At 39.6% G+C, this 25,062-nt stretch overlaps 2 protein-coding genes and 3 non-coding genes across 6 annotated transcripts; 4 read left to right on the plus strand and 1 right to left on the minus strand.

Moving 5' to 3' along the window:
* Positions 1-3,184: 3,184 nt before the first annotated feature.
* Positions 3,185-8,251, plus strand: rpl12 (ribosomal protein L12). Of its 2 annotated transcripts, none has more exons than XM_028581111.1 (6): positions 3,185-3,456; positions 5,493-5,566; positions 5,865-5,963; positions 6,795-6,876; positions 6,963-7,049; positions 8,099-8,251. In XM_028581111.1, exons 2-6 carry the CDS (start codon positions 5,498-5,500, stop codon positions 8,215-8,217), a joined length of 456 nt encoding a protein of 151 aa, XP_028436912.1. In that variant the 5' UTR covers positions 3,185-3,456; positions 5,493-5,497; the 3' UTR covers positions 8,218-8,251. The 2 variants fall into 2 exon arrangements, with proteins under 2 accessions (XP_028436912.1, XP_028436903.1); XM_028581102.1 differs by having other exon boundaries at positions 3,186-3,351.
* LOC114561542 (small nucleolar RNA SNORA65) lies at positions 5,136-5,263 on the plus strand. Its single transcript, XR_003693378.1, has one exon. It is a non-coding gene; the product is annotated as a small nucleolar RNA SNORA65 (small nucleolar RNA).
* On the plus strand, positions 5,608-5,733 carry LOC114561556 (small nucleolar RNA SNORA65). The gene has a single exon (XR_003693381.1). It is a non-coding gene; the product is annotated as a small nucleolar RNA SNORA65 (small nucleolar RNA).
* On the plus strand, positions 7,139-7,266 carry LOC114561550 (small nucleolar RNA SNORA65). Its single transcript, XR_003693380.1, has one exon. It is a non-coding gene; the product is annotated as a small nucleolar RNA SNORA65 (small nucleolar RNA).
* Positions 8,252-11,036: 2,785 nt separating the features above from the next.
* Positions 11,037-18,077, minus strand: pole3 (polymerase (DNA directed), epsilon 3 (p17 subunit)). Its single transcript, XM_028582737.1, has 4 exons — positions 17,651-18,077; positions 13,935-14,020; positions 12,080-12,198; positions 11,037-11,552 (listed from the first exon to the last, which is right to left on the minus strand). Exons 1-4 carry the CDS (start codon positions 17,714-17,716, stop codon positions 11,371-11,373), a joined length of 453 nt encoding a protein of 150 aa, XP_028438538.1. The 5' UTR covers positions 17,717-18,077; the 3' UTR covers positions 11,037-11,370.
* Positions 18,078-25,062: the final 6,985 nt, after the last annotated feature.

Consider the following 25,062-nt stretch of genomic DNA (forward strand, 5'->3'; position numbering starts at 1 on the left):
TGCTTGCTTCTGAAGCATAAGTTAAGAAGGGGAAAGATTTGAGGACAAAAGTATGTGAAACACGGCTCAGGCCTAAAGAAAAGAAAAAAGAAGACGAATGATTAACAGCTTTATAGACCAGAGAGAGATAAATATACTTTTGAATTAGCATAATGAAGTTCCTATACTGTTACTGTTTTGTTGCAACATTTTGAATCAGTGTCATAGATTACAACGTAGAAAGAGAATCAAGAGAACTAAAATGAGTAAAAGCACAAATCATGCTTCTGGAGGAGTTGTGTTTTGTGTTTATTCAGGGCCTCGATGTGTCAGAGCGGGCCGTCTCACTTCCCCAAGCTGCAGGACCAGTAAAAAGCTGAACCGGGATCACGGATCGTGGGCTCAGTATTCTGTTCCATTCAGTGGGCAACATGGGGCCCCCTCCATTAGACACCAGCACCAGAAACACATCTGGTGTTACAGAACGAGCGGAGAGGGAGAGGCCGCAGATTTTCAACTGCCCATGGTGGAAATGGACACCCAGATGGTTTTCGAGATGAACTGGAGTTGCAGTTCAGTGTCGAGACTGAAAAGCAAGAATGTGACAATGCGAGAGGCCAGGGTGGGGATGACTCTGAGGTCTCCGTCACCTATCGATAGGCTCTTTCAGAAGGGACAGTCGAGGAAAGGTCAGCAGACGGATCAGAGGACGGGGAGAGTGAGAGACGGCAGATTTTGCTCTGATGCATCGATGTAGGAGAAGAAGATATGCGAACGGAAATCATTTAATTACTTTGTCACTGTAGGGTATTTCAATATCAAGTGCAAGTTGAATAAAAGAGGTGCATGAGAAATTCAATGCAAGGGTTAATGTTTCATGTAAGGGATGTATTTGTTATAATCATCATTCAAAATGTATTCCAGGGGTTCATATTGTTGCATATCACATTGTAGTACTGTACCTCAATTAGAATAAAAAGGGGAGGATTGATAGGTTGGATATTTCCGCCTACATGTTTCAAATGTATTTTATATCTTGTATGTAGGGTACTACACAAGAAGGTTAGTCTGGGGACAACCTTCACCCACAGGAATGTGTGAATCTATTATGAGTTTGGGTACAACTTTCACACAGAGGAATTGGAGCCAGGAATGTGGGAATCTATTAGGAGCACGTGCCATAAAAGGTGTAGTTTAAGAGTAAACTGTTGCACTGAAATAGATAGCTTGAAGTGTGTGAGGACAAAAAGTATAAAGGAGGAGTTATTCTGATGTTTGTAGAGACACTATGGGTGCATGCTCTTAGGAGGGTGTACACATGGTTATCTTCCTTTCTAGGAGAGAAACCTTGGCATATACATTTGGTGCATGTCAACTGTTCTATCTTTCATGAAAGTATGTTTGTTTGTTGTGTGAATAAAGCTGCATTAGTCTGAACTCATTGTACTCAGCATTTGTTCAGTCTCCATCTCCTTTCCAGATATTCCCAGATATCAATAATTACTACAGATGTTCCGATACGGATACCAGTATCGGAAAAGCCTCCAATACTGCCTAAAATGTTGGTATCGGTATCGGCAAGTACTCATATGCACCGATCCAATACGTAGGGATGCACGATATATCGACTTAATATCATTTTTAGATTTTATCACGATGTGCAATATCAATATCGAAAATGTATCGAAAAGTATGTGATATTCTGTTTACTTTGTGTGTGTTGTGATCAATTTAGAGCCCGCATATTTCCTTGGCCAGCATTACAAACAACCTCTTTTCTCACCTCAAAAACCACCACAAGACACTGTACGATGAGTAATAGTAGTAATCTTTCTAGTGTACGTCCTCAACGTCACCGTTCTCAGCCACTCCCTCTGTTCGCTGATTGGACCGCCAAATATTTTGCCGGAGAAAACCCAAGAATATACCGCAAACCCAGACGGAGTACTGAAGGGAAATGAAAATTGAGCGGAATAGGAGGACGGAGTCAGGCTAAGTAATATCCCGAAAAAAAAATCTTTATTTATTCAGGTTCTACTGTCAGTTTAAATGAACCCTTGTGTTGTGCAAAAAGCTGCTGTTTTGATATTCTATAAATGTATTTTGATGGGTTTTCACGTAACGTAACGTTTAAGAATATCAAAATAAATATTGACATTGCAAAATTTCTGCTCAATATCGCAATATTACATTTTGTCAATTTCTGCAACCCTACCGATACGACGTAATATAGACCCCAAGAAAATCTACTTTTATAGTAGTTTATTTATGTTCTTTTATGTTTTATTATTCTTAATTCATCATTTTTGGGAATTGTGCAACAAATACACAAAGCTAACTCGAGATAAATTATGTTGGAATAACATTTCTGAGAGTGATGATCGATAATGATTCATGTTGGAAACATGTAAACCTATAAATTACATCAAAGAAAGATTTTTGGGCACCCGGTGAGCTCACCTTGTAGAGAGCACGCCCATATATAGAGGTTTACTCCTCGACACAGCGGCCGTGGGTTTGACTCCAACCTGCGGCCCTTTGCTTTATGTCGTTCTCGCCTTAATGTCATCAGCTGTCCTATAAATAAAGTCTTTTTTTAAATAATAAAAAAAATAAAGATTTTCAAAGTCAGTTGCATAATATTTTCTAAATGAAGCCTCTTTATTTACCTTGTTCTGCTTCCTATAGCTCTGTATATATGTGTGAAAGTCCAAATACATATTAGCATATTTCAAAAAAGAGACATAAGAATTGTAAACAAAGCAACTTTATATGAACCAACAAACTCACTGTTTATTATTAATTAAAGACTATAAAACAGCTCAAAGATTATTACCTAAAAGTACCCAACGGTTGTTTAAAAGGAGAGAAAGTCAATGTGATTTAGGAAGAATTTTTATGATAAGAAAAATACTTTTCTAATATGTTGTATTTCAGATAAAGGAGTGAATTTGGAGCAGCTGTGAGGAACACTTAATAACTTTTAAAATAACTTCAAAATATGTTCTATAAACCTGCCGTTATAATTTTATTTTATACCAACATGTTTAAGCCATACAGTGTTATCTTTATAATCGGCCTAAAACAACCAGAATACTGGATAAACCATGGCTGTAGGATAAACCCACCCTTTTATTGGAACTACGTCACGTTAACTGAATCCCAACATCTCGCGATACTTGACGGGGGTATAAGTCCTTCCGCGGCATTTGCTCGGTCCTTTTCTTTCTCCCTTTAGCGGTGAAGGTGCAACAGTAATCGGTCGTCCCGAGCCCGGGTTCATCCGACACCCTCACCAACCAAGCTGAACTGAGCGCTACTACTACAGCAGCAACATGCCTCCTAAATTCGACCCCACCGAGATTAAAGTTGGTATGTTTTCAGTGTCCACTGGGTAATAAAAGCTGCAGCTTGTTCACAGCCAAGATGGAGTCGTTCTGTGGCGGCTGCCGGCCTGTGAACGGCGTAGAGAAAACGGTAAAGATGGGGCACGAAACGCGACGAAGAAAGGGGAAAAATATATCTGATTTAATCTCTGCATGTTTAAGTGTGTCAATCAGGTGAAATTTGAATGATTTGTGGCGGGTTAGACTAGAAATAGGCTGTCAGTAGGGGGGCAAACTCACACGCAATTCCACGTGGGATGAGTGATTGCTAGCTGGCTAGCTAGCAGCTAGTTTAGCTAACTCAGCTAGCCTCGTAAACGTGATTTTACTTTTGTCTTTTTAAAACCATTTTGTGTATTATCTTGAAATTCCATTGTATTGTTTTGATCCTATTGTTGGCTTTATACGCACGAACTTTTGAATTTTACTTGTCGATAAGTTTGAGTTCTTGTAATAGCCTACACTTTTGTTTTTGTATTGTTATTAGTTACGAATGAACTGAAACTACGTTATTGTCCGTTCCCACAAATGCTCCTTTCAATCGAGATAACTTAAAAGCCGACACCTGTCAGTCGTCATTCACCCTACTTTAATCCATTAAAGTAATCTATTATTTTAGGTTAAATATTTAAATGAGACTGCTTCATCACGTTTTGAGTCGTGCAATCAGTTGTGATTTATGACCCTTCGTGTTTTAATTACAATTCAGGTAACTTTCATATATTATAAATCTGTAAATCGCTGCTCTGTTCCCAGAGCAGGCTTGAAAATCAGTTAGTTGTAAATGTATGAAGTTATGGACATTTTTCACAGCAGACATTTTGACTTATAATAGGAAAAGCACAGCTGAACTTGATAACTTTAAGGATTGCTCAATTCCATCAAGTGTCCCAGTAAGATATTTCAGTGAGTCGGCATGCACAATACCAGGAAATCTCCTAAGTGGAATGTAGCCATCAGTAATGCGTTTGAATACACATGTGCTTTTCCTACTATGACATGTCAACATGTCTGAGGTGAAAAGGGTCTATAGATGGTTTGTTTGACCAATCACGTTGGATTCATGCCGATTAGCAGAACTTTTCAGCTCTTAAATGCGAAAATGTTAAGCGTTCAAACCAACATGACAGTTTCAACGCAGCTAAATGATCCGAGTAGAACCATCAAGGGCTCGGCGTTATATCAATACGTGTGGCTAGATATCTTCTTAAATTTTGGATATTGTGATATATATACATACGGCTGTGCGATATGGAGAAAATCAAATGTATAGATTTTTGACCAAATACCTCCCATTGATACTGCAACAATATCGTAGTGTTAATTAACTATTCAAAAAATATTTACATTGAGATTTCTTATAATCTCCAGTAACGTGGATATAATGTCTAAGTGGGTATACTTACTAGCTGTTTTATTTACCTTTGCCCACTTAGTGATTGTATCCACATTACTGCAGATTTAAACATTCAATGGTGTAAAGATTTAGTGAAAGCAAGTAGTCAACCCTACAATATTGTGCCATTTGATTTTCTCCATATCACCCAGCTCTAGAACCAGCTGGTACTTTGGTGTGTTTGTTGCATCAGTTTTCATAGGATTATTGAATTTTTGTAGCGGTGATGACAATTTGGAGTTAAATTGCTTTTGCATACATTGATAGTTTGTGGCGACTTTCTGAGACCTTCGTTACACTGTTCCTGGGATAATCGGTGAAAAGATTCCTTCAGGCCTTTCTTTTATCGTCTTATGAAGTTTGCTGTTCAGCCTCCCGCCACTATGCCTGTCTCACTCAGTGACTGAGTATAATCCAGTGGAGGCTCAGAGTGACCCGGCTTTAGGAAACAGAGCTGCCCCAAACTAATGGACAACTCTGTGCCGTAAAGTCTGGAACAAATCGTAATCAAACTAATAACATGTTTCCTGGAATAATCTGTCAGTTCGTAGAAGTTTACAGGACAAGATAAGAACAGTGGTGCAGGTATTATTTAAATCACTGCACTACTTGTGAAGCTGTGACGAATATCAAACTGTTTTTATGATCGGTCAATGGGTGTTTGTGACTGTACACGTTTTTGAAATGATCAAATTAAATGTTTAATCAGGTTGTCTCCTTTTGTCTAACAGTGTACATGAGGTGCACAGGAGGAGAAGTCGGAGCCACCTCAGCCCTGGCCCCCAAAATCGGACCTCTGGGTCTGGTGAGTGACAATGTCATTGTACCATCTTTTAAAACCAGCCTCCCGCCACTATGCCTGTCCGTCAGTGACGGAGTATAATCCAGTGGAGGCTCAGAGTGACCCAGCTTTAGGAAACAGGGATGCCCAAAACTAATGGACAACTCTGTGCCGTAAAGTCTGGAACACAAGCTGAGGCTCCGGTGTGCCGTTATCCTGGACTGAATATTTATAGTTTACATTTTAACACATAGCTTTGGTGAGTAATTTAGGTCTGTTCTTTTTCCATCTGCTGATCTCAACGGATTTGTTTTCTCACCAGTCTCCCAAGAAAGTTGGGGACGACATTGCCAAGGCAACCGGTGACTGGAAGGGCCTGAGGATCACTGTGAAGCTGACCATCCAGAACAGGCAGGCAGTGGTAAGTCATCATGTCCCTCGTGGCAACTAACCATTGATTTAATTATCGAGTAATCTGTAGATTATTTTCTAGGTCAATCGTTTGGTGTATAAATGTCAAAATTGTGTCCAGCCCAGTTTCTCAAAGTTGGGATGTCTTTTCTGAATCCAAAGATTCAAACATGGCATCATGACTTTGCGTAAAAATACCTGCCATTTTCCTAAAGCCAAATGGTGTTATCTGTATGCATTTGAAGCTATCCAGGTGTAGGTCTACACTGTATACAGCAGATGTAAACATACACACCACGTGGTGTTATCGCACAAACGTCAAAAGGTTGGGTTTAGGAGAAGAACCTTGGGAAAGGCTTAAATAACACAAAAAGACAAACGCAACAGTGACCAACATCACACGCCTAGGAAAACCAACTGTTGGGTTTAGGAAGGAAACATTGAGGAAGGCTTAAAAAAAATAAAACTGTTGAAAAACGCCACACAGGACGCGATCCCGTCTCTCCTGGGTCAAAGTCCTGTTTTACCCAGCCGTCACGGACTTAAGTCTTTTCATACTACTCTCTACAGCAAAAATGTAGTAACACGTAATGTAGGTCAAACAGCATTGATAAACGCACAAAAAAGCGATTATGCGTCTTGAGAATGCACCAAAATGGCATACGCATTGGTGTGTCATACATACACCACTTTATGAGCAGTCTGAACACTCAGTTTGACACAAAAGAACCATTAATCTCTATATTTGAGAGGAAGAAGACTATTTTCTGAACAGAACTCTATTAATACTTGAGCTGGAGGCAGGATGACGACCTGTTATGACGTTCAGGTTTGTTTTTAGGTGGAGGTCGTTCCCTCTGCGTCGGCTCTGATCATCAAGGCTCTGAAGGAGCCTCCTCGTGACAGGAAGAAGGTCAAGAACAGTAAGTGCCAGTCTCCTTCTGAAGAAACCATTTAGAGCACAGGATTAAGGTTCTACTGCGTACTTGACCCTGTCTTTATTTTCCAGTCAAGCACAGTGGGAGTGTGACCTTCGATGAGATTGTGGGCATTGCTCGCGTCATGAGGCATCGCTCCATTGCCAGAGAGCTCTCCGGTAAGAAAATAAGAGTTAAAGCGCCACAGCCAGCCAGATATTCCTTCAGGCCTTTCTTTTATCGGTCTATGAAGTTTGCTGTTCAGCCTCCCGCCACTATGCCCGTCTCACTCAGTGACTGAGTATAATCCAGTGGAGGCTCAGAGTGACCCGGCTTTAGGAAACAGAGCTGCCCCAAACTAATGGACAACTCTGTGCCGTAAAGTCTGGAACAAATCAACAATCAAACCAATAACACATTTTATCCCATATTTCCCCCCTGGATTTTCTCTAAGGGCGTTTTATACCTCATTTTGTCCGGACTTTCGGACTTTTTAGTTTGATCCGAACCAAAATTACAGATGTGAAACCTCCCCCGGACCGCGGTCCGGATCAAAAGACCAAATTTTGGGTCGATAAAAAGAGGTGGTCTCGGTCCGGACCAAACCATGGTCCGGTTCGTTTATAGTGTGAAAGCATTTTTTGGATGGTTCGGACTTTTGGACCAAATACAAGAAGCTCTGGCAGGCTCTCCTTGTGTTACAAGACCGGAGAAGCTCCTTTTTAAGGTGCTTAGTGAGAGAGTGGCGGTGAATGGGTTCAGAGAAGACAGCTGTCGGCTATCAGCAGTTTAAGTGGTAAATGTTCAGCGTAGGTTTCAGTTTGTCTCTGAATAAATGCTCCAGAAAGAAAGTTCCCGTGTCTTGCTTCTCAACATCACAACAAAACAAAGGGCCGCGGCAGTCATTTGGAAAAACTCCGACACAGAGCATATGAGAGGACGAGGAAGCCCTTCAACAAACCAATCAGTTAGAAGTATCTGGAGACGTAGCTCACGTGACGGCAGGACGTAGGTTTGTCACGTATAGATCTTTAGTGCGCTTGCAAAACTGCCGTGTGAAACCACAACTTACCGGATCAAATGTAGACAATGTAACAAACAACCTTGGTTCGGACTTTCATGTGTGAAAACGCCCTAAATGAACCATAAATTGCCACTTATCTCCTGTATGATGAGACCTACTTTGACATTAATCAGCAGTTGACCATCTGTATTTGTCCCCCCTCAGGAACAATCAAAGAGATCCTGGGTACCGCTCAGTCTGTCGGATGCACCATCGATGGTCGTCCTCCCCATGATGTCATCGATGACATAAACGCCGGCAAAGTAGAGTGTCCGTCTGAGTAAACGAGCGACCCCAATAAAAAGATCTCAAACTGAACTCCTTGTGTCGAACCTGTGTGTTATAACACTCATTTAAATGCCCAGTACACGGAATAAATGGTACAAGAGTCAAGTTAATTTATTTACTCACATATTGGGTCAAAGTAAGTTTGTTCGGAGGTATTTGTGCTGGTATGTTTGTGTAATGGCACTTCTACATTAAAGCAACTACTCTACTTGGCTGTTTAATATAGAAATATTGCTGCAAAGATGTTTGACTTGGCTCACTGTATCAAATTGTCATTAAAGTACTTGCATGATTTGGGAATTTGAATACTTTGGTACCCTCAGGAAAACGCTGTTGCTAAAATTTAAAGCAATAAAAATCTTAATTTGTAACTTACTAAAGGGGCCTTTTGGCACACTTCCAGTAAAGCATGTATAGAGCAACGTAGTTGCATGTAAATCAGTAAACTTAATATCAACCAAAACCAGAGGTGTGATGTTTGGAAAGATGAACCAAAACTTTTTAGAGTCTGGTGGGTTCAAACAATTTTGCAAAAGCTTGTTAATAAAAATGCTCTTGCTCAACCGATCGACCTTTTAGAAATCCTTTCCGTAATGTCACTTAAAATCTCGGCAGCAGAACGAGCACTTTAGTGAAGGTTAATACAAGCTTGATAATCTTCACTTACATTGTAGCTTGTTTCTCTGCTGCCAACTACAGTGATCTCTCTCTTAATACAGGACCATTGTCAAAGATTGTTGTTCCCATCAGTCACTTAGACACAAATAGGGTTGAACAAACATGGTAGTTACCCTTTAAGTCTGATTACTGGACTTTCAGAAAACAGGTTTTTCTGCTTTAGTTTTATTTACAATATTAAGGTTCAACCTTGAACATCTTTACTGTGCAGCTGCAATAGGCTCGTCAGTCAGGAATCAATGCAGTTTGGGCTTTTTATACAAAATATTTATTGAAAATCTCAGCCAGACATATACAACTCTAGAAAAGTAGAAATGGTTCAAAAACTCAGCAGATCAGGAACAAACAGGACGTACGTAGGTACAGATATTTCTACTGAAGTCACATCTGTACAGCTGTCTGTGTGTCTCTTCATCACATTTAGCCACTTGCTCCAGTACAACCCATCAGTGATTCAAATTCAAAACTAGCACGTGATTTCGTACCAAACGCTAGAATCAAATTTCAGATTTTGTTCTTATTCTTTGACCAAGAAGTTTTAAATCCTCCACTGAATAAATAGTTGACATAAGATGTAGTTGATTTACCTGCCAGATGTGTAAAACAGTTTCTCCTCAGAGAATCAAGGAAAAGCACCACTTTAAGTCTGGTTTGGCAGAGATGTGCTCAAAATAAATCGGAAAAGGTTGGAAATTCAGCATGAAAAAGCATTAAATCGACCGAAGAAATCTTAGTCGACTTAACACCAAAAACAAGTGTTAAGTCGACTAATCAAAAGAGAACAGTCAAACTGGATTTTATTTTGTTTAAAGAGCTCATATTATGCTTTTCGGGCGTTTTTCCCTTTGGGTTATAGACCTTTTTTTGTGCACATTATAGGTTTACAAAGTGAAAAAGCCATTATAATGCTAGCGTGGCACGCCCTCATACTCTGCTTCTGACTGGCTAGTAGTCCTTACCTACCTACTGCACATGTGTGACTCCCAACAAAGATCGAACAGAAGTGAGATGTCTCACTCTGTCGCTAAAACAGAGAGCTCAACATACAGGGTGAAAAGAGGAGCTGCAGCAATGTGCAGTACAACAAAAATATGGTGTTTTTTGAAAATTGAACCATGTAAACCTATTCTGATACAACCTCTAAATACAATTATGAACCTGAAAATGAGCATAATATGAGCTCTTTAACCCTTGTGTTGTCTTCCCGTCCTTTTTATGACACCTTTTTTTCACAGTTTTTGCTTTTTCCGTTTTAAATTGTTACATTTTTCTTCTACACATTTTCAGAGCTTATTTCTACGTCCCATATTTTCTGCTATAAAACTAAAATTGAAAACTTTTGTTAAATAAATAAAAAAAAAAAAAAGGGTTTTGTGTTTATATATGTCTTAATTTGAAGGCGTCTCTGTAACAGTTCTACTCTGAAAACATTTCAAACCTATTTCATAACCGGACACGGGTCAAACTACGGTAAACTATGTTCTCACTCCCTCCAGTGGCGAGTTGACTGAAAAGCGTACTAAGTGTAAACACACTAATTACTGTATATCGTTTACGGTCAAGAGGCAGTTCGTATCAAAGTGTGACGCAAAATATATACAAAAGTAAAATTGGAAATACAAAAAGGACCACAGATCAGGAAGTGCAGGACGTAGTTTGACTTGTGGCTTCATTGTTCTGAAGAGAGCAGCTGCACCAAGAAGGATTTATTTAGGGATGCACCGAATCCAGGATTCGGATTCAGCCGAATATTGGGCTTTTTGACGGGGTTGGGTTTCTGCCGAACCTACGAATCTTTTCCCACCGAACCGAACCCTACGCTTGCACTACGCTGGACGATGTAATGACGATTACGGGAAGGTGTTTACGTAGGTGGAGCGTTCAATGCAGCAGGCGGTGAGAAAGTGGAAATGGAACTGGTGAGCAGAAAAAGTTGAAGTTTGGCAGCACTTTCAGTCAAAAGAAGGCCATTCAAGTCCAGCTACATGTTCAATCTGTTCAATGCTGATTGGTCTGGTGGTGGCGAGGACCCTAAACTATACACAACATGGCCGCTGTTACAACATCTGGTCTGAAACATCTGGAAGAATACGAGTTGTGTGTGAAGGAATCTCCAGACAGCAGCCAGAATGCAGCAACTTCAGGTACGGCAAAGAAGGACAGTCCCTGTTTACTTCATTCATGTGTTTACTGGGTTCATGGACTGAGGACGGGAGGAGGATTCGGTTTCAGATTCAGCAGAATCTTAACCGGTGGATTCGGTATTCGGCCGAACCCCAAAATATCTGGATTCGGTGCATCCCTAGTTTTATTAAATGTGACAACGACGACACCCCCCCGCTTCTTCTGTGTGCTCGTCTCGCTGCTCTGTGAACCCGGATGGATTGATTCACTGTGGCTCTGTGATGACCGAGTGTCACTTAAACGCATCGAGTCGAGCGACGATTGGGAGCGCGTTCTCGCCGCTCGCGTCAGTTCTCCACCTCCTCGTCCTCGGCGTCGTTCTCGGCTTCGGGCTCCTCCTCCATGCGCTCCTCCTCCTCCTCCTCTTCCTCTTCCCGGCTCTTCTCGTTCTCAGAGTCCGGCTTCTTCTCTCTGTCTTTGCGTTTCTGCTCCGACACCTCCTTCTTCCCTTTCTGGCCCTTCTTGTACACTGCAGAAGGACATCAACAACGGTAACGCTTAGAGGTCTTAAAAATCGACAACAGACCCCAATCACAGTCAAAGTCAAATTCAAGACAGAGTCAATGACAGTTAAACGTTTGGTGCACGTGCAGCTCGACGGAGGAGTAGAGCTCGGCCATATGGAGAAAATCAAATATCACAATATTTTTGACCAAATACCTCGATATCGATACCGCAATAATATTGTAGAGTTGACTATCGGTGCTTTCACAAAATATTTACACAATGAGATTTTAGATAAATAATCCTCAGTAATGTGGATATAATGACTAAGTGGGTAAAGGCTAATAATAGAACAGTTCAGAAAAGTTCATCACTTTACTGTAACGCAGCCTTTAAAACCAGGAAAAGACACTTATGTCATATCACGATGTTACGATATCCAAAATCTAAGACGATATCTAGTCTCATATCACGATATCGATATATTGCCCAGCTCTAAGGAGGAGTAATATGAACTTTTTGTTTTTTGTATCATACATCTGTAGAACTGACCTTCCAGAGCTTCTCTGAGCGGCTCCAGGAATCGCTCAAACTCCATTTCCTCCATCGCAGCCAAAACGTCTCCTGCGTTCAGAGTTTTCCGTTTGGCTTTCAAGGCAAAGTTGTTTGCGCTGCAGCAGGACAAAGAGAGAAGAAACACATGTTTTGATCAAGTTAGTGGTATGAGGGAACATTTCACAGATAATATGCAGGCCTTAAACTTGATCATTGAAGCACTCTGGAGAAATGTGGTAGTCTGTATCAACGACTTTCATTGCTCCGCTCCGCTGCGCTGGAAATGTCATCGGACGTCCCTCATTTCAGGCACCTTCCTGTTTCTTTGTAACCTGACCTGACTTTCCGTTGGAGAACTTTTGGGAAGGGGCGGAAATACTGGTTATTTGATTGGATGAACCATCTGTTTATCACCTATGTTGGTGATAGACGGGCCAAATCAACCAATCAGATCCACGAAGCGTATGAAAATACAACCACAAGCCCCTGCTGCTGCAGGCAAAGCATAGCTCGTTAGCTTAGCATGCAAACATGTCGGTAAAGGATATTTGCCGTTTGTGTAACGAGAATTTAGGAATAAAAGACACCATTTTAGGTTCCCGGACCATATTCCAAAAGAAGGATCCAAGAGGAAAAAAGCATTAACGAGCGGCTAACAGAATTAGGGCTACCGCTGTCTGATAATACTGGTTAGCTGATTGGATAAACCATCGGTCTATCACCACCTCAAAACCAATGCTGATTGGTTGGTCGTTTGGCTCCAAATTTTCTCTGCCTCAAGATGCCAGACTGATCTGCGAGTGGAAAACTGGAGCTCGCCAGATCAGGACGGTCTCACGAGGCTAACTTCTTTGTGTTGGCATTATAAACTCTAGACCACACGCGTCAAACTCATTTTCCCTAAGGGCCACACTGGAAAAAGAGAATCGCACCAAGGGCCTGACACTTATAGTTTATTGACGTGTTTTTTTTTCATCGAAAAAGTAAAATATCTTTGACTCAATTATTGCATGTCTCATATAGTCTTCTCACTCACAGTTTGGTCCACATAAAGCTCTGAAAAAGTGAACAAAAAAGTTCCAAAGCCATCCTAGAATTTAGCAAATCGAGGAAAACAATGATTACATTTTCTAAGTAGGCTACCACCCAGCTGAGTCACAGCAAGCTCTTTCACAGCCTGAATATTAAACTCTCTGCTTCTTCTGGGGGAATTTCTGATTCTCAAAGTCAGCAAATTTGCCAAATTCTGCGTAATTGCAAATTGAAAAACAGTTTCCCATGTTTTTTGGTTTGGCGCACAACTAGGCGGGCCAAAATTCATTGTGAAGCTAAATTGATATGTGGGCCGTGTCAAACTCAAGGCCCGTGGGCCAAATCTGGCCCCTTGCAGATTTAGGTTCCAGCCCGTATATCAACTTGGGTTCACAATACATTTTGGCCCGCCTAGTTGTGCGGCAAACCAAAAACGTGTTTTTTTAAACTGCAATTACCTGTCAATCAAAGCAGAATATGGCAGATTTGCCGAATCACAGAAGCAGAGAGTTTTCACATTCAGGCTGTCAAACAGGTTGTTGTTAAAATTTTAAGTAGTTTTTCTTGATTTGCTAAATTCTCTGATGGCTAAGGAACTCTTGATGACTTTTGTAGGGCTTCATGTCAACAAAAATGCGATAAAAATTTCAGAAAAAGCAACAAATTTACAAAAAAGTGAGACATGTCTTAACCACAAAACAAGTTAGAAGAAAAGTAAAAAATGTAAAAAAAAAAAAAAGTGACAGAAACAAAAGCACGCCATTAAACTCAATACTGTCGACTGTCTGTTAGATTTCCGTAAGTGGGTTTTTATTCTTACCAGGACGTAGCATACAACACAAACACGCTGGCAGCTTGGGATATCGCTCTCCTCGCTTCTTTCGACACGTTCACCCCATCTGGGAGCTGTTAGGAAAAGAAACGGTGCGGAGGAGTTATCTCAAAGCGGCAGTATATTATATATATATATATATATATATATATATATATATATATATATATATATATATATATATATTCAGTTTATCAGAAAACACAGACTGAGAAAGGGTTATTCAGTCAGAACAAATAAATGGGTACGCTCTTTTTTTTAACAACATCAATATGTTTTTAAGTCTTTAAAGTTTAAAAAATAAATAAAAACATTGAACTTTTGCCTTATTAATCTGTAACAATGGATCTTATTTTACAAACTGATCATATGTGTGTGTGTGTGTGTGTGTGTGTGTGTGTGTGTAAAATCGCAATTTTAACAAAATCACAATATGGACCAGTACATGTCAAACCGTACCACGTCGTATCCTACGGACTTATCCTCGCAAACATCACACCATAATCATTCTAATTTAAGATTTTTCAAAGAAAATAAAAATAATGACACAAAAATAATCATCCCCTCTATTTATCATCAATCATATCGCGATCGCAATTAGATATTTTCTTCATGTCCTGCAGCCTTAAGCGTGATTTATGGTTGTGCAGAGGCTCCACGCAGAGCTTTCTCCGGAGCCTACGTAAGTGGCCTGAAGTTTATACTTGTGCGTTGGCGTGTGCGGGGTTCTTGCAGGTTTTAGTAAGTCAAATTTAAGACCTTTTTAAGACCATAAAGATTGAACTTCAAGACCTACACGACGCGTCCCGTGCGGCGAGGTTTCACCTCCCTCTAACGTCCGTTTTCGGAGGATCACAGAGAAGCGCAGGCATTTAAGTGGCACCCAAATCCTCGTTGCTTAAGGTACCGGTGCCATATTAGCACCAGGTGATATATTGGGATTTTTTTAAAGTAGAATTTTAGAAAAACTAATATTTAAAAAAAAAAAGACATGATGTGCATAAAAGTCAAAGAAGTTTACTTTAATTCAACAATTCAGTCCACAGAAAATCAAACTGCCAGTTTGGGATTGTGGTTCCCAGGTTCTTAGTGAGCTAATGTGTATATACTAAAGTAGGCCAAAGTTCAGCCATAGCTACATTGTTAGCTTCTAGCAAAAGTCAGGCACTGCTAGGCTCTGTTAGGCACTGCTAGGCTCTGTTAAGCTCTGCTAGGCACTGCTAGGCACTGTTAGGCACTGTTAGGCTCTGCTAGGCTCTGCTAGGCACTGCTAGGCACTGCTAGGCGAGGACACTAGTGGTACGTCTCAGCATAGCCATCTAGCGATAGGGGGTTTAAACTCAAAATAAACGTGAACCACTGTCTTACATGAACATTTTTGCACGTAAACTAAACAAAAAACTATAGTGTTTTTTTAAAATCGATATAGTATTGCTAAATAAAATATTGCGATATTCAAGTGTATCGATTTTTTCTTACACCCCTACTTGTTACTGCTGTGCATAGTTGAACGGTGCAAGAAGATGGCTCGGGTCTGTGTTGCTCGGCTGTGTTCTGATGCTTGCATGGCTTCTTATACTGACTGGATGATGCTGTTGATGTGTAACCGTGCTAATGTCTTGCTGCTTCCTGTAGCTCTGCATGGCTAACTGAGAAAGCTGATTTGTTTCTCTAGCTGTCTGTGTGGGGTCTTGTTGACTTCTGTGTGTGTAGTTTAACCTGTAATAATGTCTTGTTGACTTCTGTGTGTAGTTTAACCTGTACCAATGTCTTGTTGACTTCTGTGTGTGTAGTTTAACCTGTACCAATGTCTTGTTGACTTCTGTGTGTGTAGTTTAACCTGTACCAATGTCTTGTTGACTTCTGTGTGTGTAGTTTAACCTGTACCAATGTCTTGTTGACTTCTGTCTGTGTAGTTTAACCTGTACCAATGTCTTGTTGACTTCTGTTTAACCTGTGTAATGTTTAACCTGTTTAACCTGTACCAATGTCTTGTTGACTTCTGTGTGTGTAGTTTAACCTGTAATAATGTCTTGTTGACTTCTGTGTGTAGTTTAACCTGTACCAATGTCTTGTTGACTTCTGTGTGTGTAGTTTAACCTGTACCAATGTCTTGTTGACTTCTGTGTGTGTAGTTTAACCTGTAATAATGTCTTGGTGACTTCTGTGTGTGTAGTTTAACCTGTACCAATGTCTTGTTGACTTCTGTGTGTGTAGTTTAACCTGTACCAATGTCTTGTTGACTTCTGTGTGTGTAGTTTAACCTGTACCAATGTCTTGTTGACTTCTGTCTGTGTAGTTTAACCTGTACCAATGTCTTGGTGACTTCTGTGTGTGTAGTTTAACCTGTACTAATGTCTTGTTGACTTCTGTGTGTAGTTTAACCTGTACTAATGTCTTGTTGACTTCTGTGTGTGTAGTTTAACCTGTACCAATGTCTTGTTGACTTCTGTCTGTGTAGTTTAACCTGTACCAATGTCTTGGTGACTTCTGTGTGTGTAGTTTAACCTGTACTAATGTCTTGTTGACTTCTGTGTGTAGTTTAACCTGTACTAATGTCTTGTTGACTTCTGTGTGTGTAGTTTAACCTGTACCAATGTCTTGTTGACTTCTGTGTGTGTAGTTTAACCTGTACCAATGTCTTGTTGACTTCTGTGTGTGTAGTTTAACCTGTACCAATGTCTTGTTGACTTCTGTGTGTGTAGTTTAACCTGTACCAATGTCTTGTTGACTTCTGTGTGTGTAGTTTAACCTGTACTAATGTCTTGTTGACTTCTGTGTGTGTAGTTTAACCTGTACCAATGTCTTGCTGTTTCCTGTTGGACAGGTCTAACATCATCTGGCCAAAGGACTACAGTTGAAAATTAGCCGGCTGGCTAACACTGGAACATTACAGAAATGTTAATTCATGTGTGTTGCCCTTTATAAAATACAGAATAAGAATAGCTAGTCCAGAGGCGTGTGGTTGGATAAAAGCTTCTGACATGTGATGTAATAAAATGAGCTCCACATTTACCAACTCAACATCAGAATCATAAACACATTAATGCATCAATGATTATTATCTAATAATAATATATATATATATATATTATTATCTAATAATAATAATAATAATAATAATAATAATAATATATATATATATATATATATATATATATATATATATATATATATATATATATATATATTAATCTGAAATGTGCCATTATGCATAATGAGTACTTCCACTTTTGGTACTTTTTCATGCTGATACTTTGGTACTTTTTACTTAAGTAACAGTTTGAAAGCAGGACTTTTAACGGAGTATTTCTACACTGTGGTGTCACTATTATTACTTCAGTAAAGTAACGTTATCCGAGTACTTCTACTGTTACCACCACTGGTCACCGGGGACACTAAACTAGTACTTTTTGATAGTTTGAGTACATTTCTTAATGATACTGTTACTTACGTAAGACTGTGACTGGAAGACTTTATTGTAACGGAGTATATATATATACACACATACGTACATACACACATTACTACATACAAAACTCTCGTAGGGGAAATAAACTATACCTGAGTATATTAAATACAAATGCTGTCAATGTACAAGAAAGAAAAGAATCACCTAAGCAACAAAAACAGCGGTAACGGAGTATTTCTACACACTGGTATTACTTCAGTATCCGAGTACTCTCTGGTGTCTGTACACTCACCGCCTCCTTGATGATGCGGGTGATCACCGCGTTGGGCAGGTTCAGATCTTCGGGTCTCTCCGCCATTTCTCTCCCCGGTTACCGAGTCCTTCCAGCCGCTAACCGTCGGTTCCCTCTCGTGTGGTGCTAACGGATTAGCACTGTTGTGTTAGCCTAGAGCTACCTAAAGTAGCTAGCTAAACGTTGGAAGCTACTTCAGTTTCACCGTAACATTTAGTTGTTAAAGTACCGCGTTTTTGAAGACGACGCTTCTATCGACCAGATCGATTAGTTTGACTGATTATCGAGGAGTTCAAAGTGTGCCTGAAGTTGCTCGCGTGTCCACCAGAACCGATTTGTTTTGGGACCCTTTTCCCGCGAACCGTCCAAGCACGAGCCTTCCTCCGTCAACTTTCAACTCCGGCGTCTGACGTGGGCGAGACGTGTGTTGACTGTTACGTCATTACGTAAACCTAGAAAAGAACCATAGACTGTTAATACGGTTAATCGTACCTTCTATTTTACATTCATAAATTTGCCTAAGAAAAACCTCACTTTAATGATTTGAAGAAATACATGTTTCTATATACTAATATAGTTACTTCAATAAAAAACTAAAAAACCCAATAAATTTGTAAGATTGTGTTTTCCTATTTAATGTTTTCACTTGATGTATTTTCTATTTATTCTTTGCTAATCCTTGGTATATTTTACGTTACTTTATTTGGTTTAATTTTTATTTTTCCGGTCTTTATGTTTATTTTTTATTTCTGTATATTTTTATATTTACTTAAAAATAAGTAATGCATAACTTTTCCACATAACTGTGAAGCATACTGAGTTTAATTAACGCCGGAGCCCAAAGTGACATCTTCACAATGTTTATTTTTTATTTAAAAATTATAACTAATACATTGGTCTCGCATTGCCAGCTCCACAGCACTATGGAGTAAAGTCTGGCTACACCACAGGTGCATTCTGGGATATTCTGGGAATGTGTGCATTTCTTTAAATCAATCACTGTCGTCCTGGGTGGTGCTAAACTCCAGACGCAGCGACGGTAGATTCATGGTTAAACCTCCTTGGCTCTTACCAGTGTATCTCCGTGTGTACTTTGTCCACAGCACACACAGAGAGAAGAAGGTGAGGGACATCAACGATGTCAGGCAGTTATCAAGCATCGTGCTATATAAGCTAAATATCACAGCACATGTTCTGAATATTGTAAATGAATGTCAGATTCATACAGTACTCTGGCAATACTGTACATGAATATGGCTCAATGAAGCCTTTTGAATTAGAATTTAAATAAAATACAATGAAACAAAATAAAAAACTAAAAGTCTAAATATCAAGTGATGACAATTATCTGTAACAATGTGGCCGTTGGACAAGCTTTTGGTTTCGATTTCCCACATTTCTTTAAGTGTACATTAAAATTAGCACGGCTGTGAAAAATAATAACGTTACGCTGCCTGTGAGCTGCGAGTGTTTGCGAGATAACATCATGTGTTTAAAGCCCACAGCCAGTTATCGTGTGTGCCACGTTGAAACACCGCCCGTTACAAAACAAACACAACTATACAATACATCAACTAAAACCAATAAGGCTGTGATGCTTCTTTCGCTGTACTTCATTGTGTATTTACTGTTGTCTTCCCTTCGACCATGAACTTATCTTCCCTGGTCACAAATGGAAAATGTTGACCTTTTTTTCTGTGCTTTCGTTGCTTTTTTAAAAACGTTTTTGTCACTTTTTTTTTCCGACGCTTTTTCTTCAGTACCACCACCAGGCTACATACACCACTAACACCAACTTGTTACTAGAGATGACCAGATACCATTTTTGCTTCCCGATACCGATTCCGATACCTGAACTTGCGTATCGGCCGATACCGAGTACCAATCCCATACCAGTGTGTCATATATTTTATCATGTTTTAACAGCTGTATACTACTATCTCTGTATGGATGTGATATGATGTATAACAGCTGTATACTACTATCTCTGTATGGATGTGATATGATATATAACAGCTGTATACTACTATCCCTGTATGGATGTGATATGATGTATAACAGCTGTATACTACTATCTCTGTATGGATGTGATATGATATATAACAGCTGTATACTACTATCCCTGTATGGATGTGATATGATGTATAACAGCTGTATACTACTATCTCTGTATGGATGTGATATGATGTATAACAGCTGTATACTACTATCTCTGTATGGATGTGATATGATGTATAACAGCTGTATACTACTATCCCTGTATGGATGTGATATGATGTATAACAGCTGTATACTACTATCCCTGTATGGATGTGATATGATGTATAACAGCTGTATACTACTATCTCTGTATGGATGTGATATGATATATAACAGCTGTATACTACTATCCCTGTATGGATGTGATATGATGTATAACAGCTGTATACTACTATCTCTGTATGGATGTGATATGATATATAACAGCTGTATACTACTATCCCTGTATGGATGTGATATGATGTATAACAGCTGTATACTACTATCCCTGTATGGATGTGATATGATATATAACAGCTGTATACTACTATCCCTGTATGGATGTGATATGATGTATAACAGCTGTATACTACTATCTCTGTATGGATGTGATATGATATATAACAGCTGTATACTACTATCCCTGTATGGATGTGATATGATGTATAACAGCTGTATACTACTATCCCTGTATGGATGTGATATGATGTATAACAGCTGTATACTACTATCCCTGTATGGATGTGATATGATCTATAACAGCTGGCAGGGGTCGAGGCCCAAAACGTTTCTGTTTTTAAAAACGTTTTTGTCACTTTTTTTACAGTATTTTCTGTCGATTATTTTCTCAATTAATGAATTTGTTGTTTGGTCTATAATTCAGATCTAAATCTTCAGTCTAAATTTCAGAATATACTACTGTGCAATATGCCATTTCAATTCATCCACACCTTACTCATCTGTATATCTCTCTCTCTCTCTCTCTCTCTCTCTCTCTCTATATATATATATATATATATATATATATATATATATATATATATATATATATATATATATATATAGTACAGGCCAAAAGTTTGGACACACCTTCTCATTCAATGTGTTTCCTTTTTATTTTCATGACTATTTACATTGTAGATTCTCACTGAAGGCATCAAAACTATAAATGAACACATATGGAATTATGTACTTAACAAAAAAGTGTGAAATAACTGAAAACATGTCTTATATTTTAGATTCTTCAAAGTAGCCACCCTTTTTTTTTTTTTGATAACTCTGCAAACCCTTGGTGTTCTCTCAATGAGCTTCATGAGGTAGTCACCTGAAATGGTTTTACCTTCACAGGTGTGCTTTGTCAGGGTTAATTAGTGGAATTATTTACCTTATTAATAAAAGAAGCAAAGGGTGGCTACTTTGAAGAATCTAAAATATAAGACATGTTTTCAGTTATTTCACACTTTTTTGTTAAGTACATAATTCCATATGTGTTCATTCATAGTTTTGATGCCTTCAGTGAGAATCTACAATGTAAATAGTCATGAAAATAAAAAGGAAACACATTGAATGAGAAGGTGTGTCCAAACTTTTGGCCTGTACTGTATATATATATATTTTACCTGTCTGTTTATAAAAAGGGTGTTTATAGTGTATTGGATTGTGTTGGCGTAGCAACCACTGCCAGTAACTGGTTGGGTTTTATAGCTGTTACCGCCCAGGTTTTTCTCTCCTGTCCTTTCACCATAACAATCCTCCTTTGCCTTTCCGCTAGTTGTTTTGATGTCTAAATATAAATGTCGTCGCAGCCTTAAAGTGGCCATATTTTGAAAAAAAATCACTTTTTCTGGGATTTGGGGTGTTATTTTGTGTCTCTGGTGCTTCCACACACATACAAACTTTGACAAAAACAACCCATCCATGTTGTTCTGAGTGAGATACGGTTTCTGAATGTGTCCTGCCTTCAGTCTCCTGGTGAGCTGGTCAAAATCTGCACGGCTTTCTACGGCACTAGCCGAAACGAGGGGGCTAAACACTAGCATTGAGTATTCTCAATGGCACAAGCAAAGCACTGCTACAACATACACAAATTCAACATAATCTACAAAAGAACTACTTCCATGTCCCTCTTCTGCAGGTATTCCACGCAAAGTTGGAAGTGTGCCCTCGTTTAGAAGAAGTCTCCCCGCTAATCTTGTCTTGTACTAACTGAAGTTAGAGAAACAGCTAGCTAGCTGATGATCCTTACCTAGCTACTACTGTGCAACTTCCAACAAAGATGGTACAGAAGGGAGATGTCTCACTCTGTAGCTAAAACAGAGCGCTCAACACACAGGGTGAAAAGAGGAGCTGCAGCAATGGTATGGTGTTTTTTGAAAATTAAACCATGTAAACCTGTTCTGATATAACCTCTAAATACAATTATGAACCTGAAAATGAGCATTATATGAGCTCTTTAAGGACCATCCACACAGTGACCAGTGACCTGGCTCACTGTCATGTTTTCTCGGCTGTTAAACGTACAATATGTAACTTTCTGCCGCTAGGGGTCTCTCAACCAAAACAATGGACAGTAAAACTGGACTTTTGATGACGTTGTGAAGTTGCGTGGAATTATGGGAGTTTTTAGTGTTAAACACCTTCGCTGCCGGTTAGAATGCATCAGTTCACGGACGAGTTTCCATTCAAGTGTATTCACGTTACGTTTATTCATGTTATTGTTATAAAATAGCTGCATAATTACGTTTTTCTTGATTAGATTTGTATTTGTAGCTGACCAGTTAGCTAGTGAGCCAGCAAGCTAACAGTAGCCAGCAGCTAAAACACAAAATATTTCACCTTTTGGATGGTTTCAACACCGGGGCGGACGGGGTTTGTTGTAAACTATCTAGCTACTAAACGAGGCTGAGAGACGGGTGTGGGTGGGGGATTGTCGGAGGAATCTCCGCGATAGCGAGCCAGGACATTCAATGCCTGTTGTGCAGCAGCAGAACATCTCCCAGCTGACCCGAATGATCTCCCCTTCACTCTTCAGTAATCTCAACTTTTCGTTTTGGTGCTTAACCCACCTTTTGTCAAGTTAATTTAGCTAACCGTAAAGACAGCTAAACGCGAAGGGGGAAGAAATACGGCAGGGACGAGATTTTTGGCACATACACCGGTAGCGCTACGGACATGTAGCTACGCTATGGATGGCCGCTGTTGTGACCATATGTCAATGGTTGTGGCTCGGTGCTGGGTCTGATATAGTCTGTTTCCCGACGTTTAATTAAACTGCCGTTAGCGTTGTAAGCACCAGGCACTGGAGATAAGTTCTGGCCGGGGGGTTGCTGTAATGAAAGTAGCTGGCTGATAGCTGACTGGGAGCTAACGGTAACTAGCTAGCTATATGTCCCGGGGCTGTTGTCAGCTGTCATCCCGACTGAGTCTCTCTGCGCCGGGGGAGTGAGGCAGACAGACCGGGGTGTGCTAGCTGGCTAAATTAGCATTAGATTAATCGTCTATCTATACAGCTAACATTAACGTTACTAGTGAAGTTATTCGTGGGTTAGCTCAGTCCTGTTAGCTTTGGTCGAAACAGTCATACTAAAAATAACTTTATTAGCGTGTTGAACGATGTTGTAACCTCATAATGTTACCCACAAAGCATTAGCATTAAAGTTAGCACATTGTAGTAACGTTAAGCTGGTATCGATATTGAACTTACAAAATAGATAAGGTCTCTGTTGTATTACTGTGATAAAAAGTGGGATGTAATTAATCACAAAATGATGCTGTATGGCAAAAAAAAGCAGTATTACGGTTTATTACAAGTATTTTTTTTCTTTGACATTGTATGATTTACAATTACTCCTGAACGTATCATCTTGGTGCCAGTGTTCTGACGGAAGTTAGAGTAACTGGAGGGTGAAAGGTTATATGACGCCACTGACGGGCAACTAAAGGAAACGTGCCGTGTCTGAAAATAAAATAACAGATTTCTCTGGGTTTGACATTTGGTGGAAACATTTGGGATAGTGTAAGAACACAACTCATAAAAATATATAACATAGGTATGGTTGTTTTTAGACATTTTAAAGCAGAAATGTTACATATTGTACCTTTAACTGTAAAAACAGCCAAACTTAACTGTCACGGGACTGGTCGGCATTATTCGTACGATATCATACAAAGGTGATGGCGTTGTGACAGTAAAAGAGTCAAATTGAGCAAACATGGCGGTCATCCTCTCTGAACTCTGCGTGTCTCTGTGACCTTTGACCCTCGGCCGACATGTTGCTTTTCTGCTGATTTCACTTCAACTGAAACACACTGATTTAACCTTTTAGCCGGCTAAAGTTAACTGTAACGACTGCTGTCAGGACCCTCACCTCACAGTTACCGGTCCCCAGCCCACAGTCATCTTTTCTTGGCTAAACTTAACTTTCATGTGACCGGTCGGCCGTCACCATAATTTCGCAAGGTATCATACAAATTGTTGTGCATAGGTTTTCATGCGGCGATATCATCTGAACCTGTTCATGGGAATGTGTTTCACTTGTACTTTTACATTATTACTATTATTACATGTCATTTAGCTGACGCTTTTATCCAAAGTGACTTACAATTAAGTGCTTTCAACTCTAAAGGTCCAAACTCCAAAGTAGTAAGTGCAAGTAAGTTAGCTTTAAATAGGTAATACTACAAAGAGCCATATGAAAGTGCAGGTTCAAGATTTTCTTTTTTTTATGTTTATCTGAGGTGTAGTCTGAAGAGATGTGTTTTTAGCCTTCGGCGGAAGATGTGTAGGCTTTCGGCCTATGTGGTCTATGTTTATCTAAGTCACATTTCTGCTGACACTGAAGACAAAGGTGAGCGGCTTTCCTGTAAACCCGCAGGTGCAAAGAAGGATGGGCTCAGAAAATGTTTCTCAGAACATGGCATGACAGTAAACGGTACATTCTACGTACTGAAATGATGACTAACCCAGACCCACATGCTGGAGTTGGCTCAGCAGCGAGGCAAGACAGCTATATTTGTTTCGCACATTTCAGCAACGGGGCAATTCAAAGTGCTTTACATAAAACATTAAAGAGCAGTTAAAAAAAACGATTAAAAAATGTAAAACAGATAAAATACGAGAATACGGAGTCTGTTCCAGATATGTGGAGCATAGAAACTGAACGCTGCTTGCCTCTGTTTAGTTCTGACTCTGGGGATAGAAAACAGACCCACAAGTATTCTGTGTGTATCGAAGCCTGATATATATCATAAAAACACATCAATAAGCCACACTGTTGCACTGGATGACATGTTCCTTCACCCCCACCAGTGTTGATGAGTGAATGAGTCCACTTTTCTTATTTTTTGGGGGGATTAACAATATTTTATTTTTTTAAACAACATAAAAAACAAAC

This window comes from Perca flavescens, chromosome 1 (assembly GCF_004354835.1).
Source record: "Perca flavescens isolate YP-PL-M2 chromosome 1, PFLA_1.0, whole genome shotgun sequence".
Lineage (NCBI taxonomy): Eukaryota > Metazoa > Chordata > Actinopteri > Perciformes > Percidae > Perca > Perca flavescens.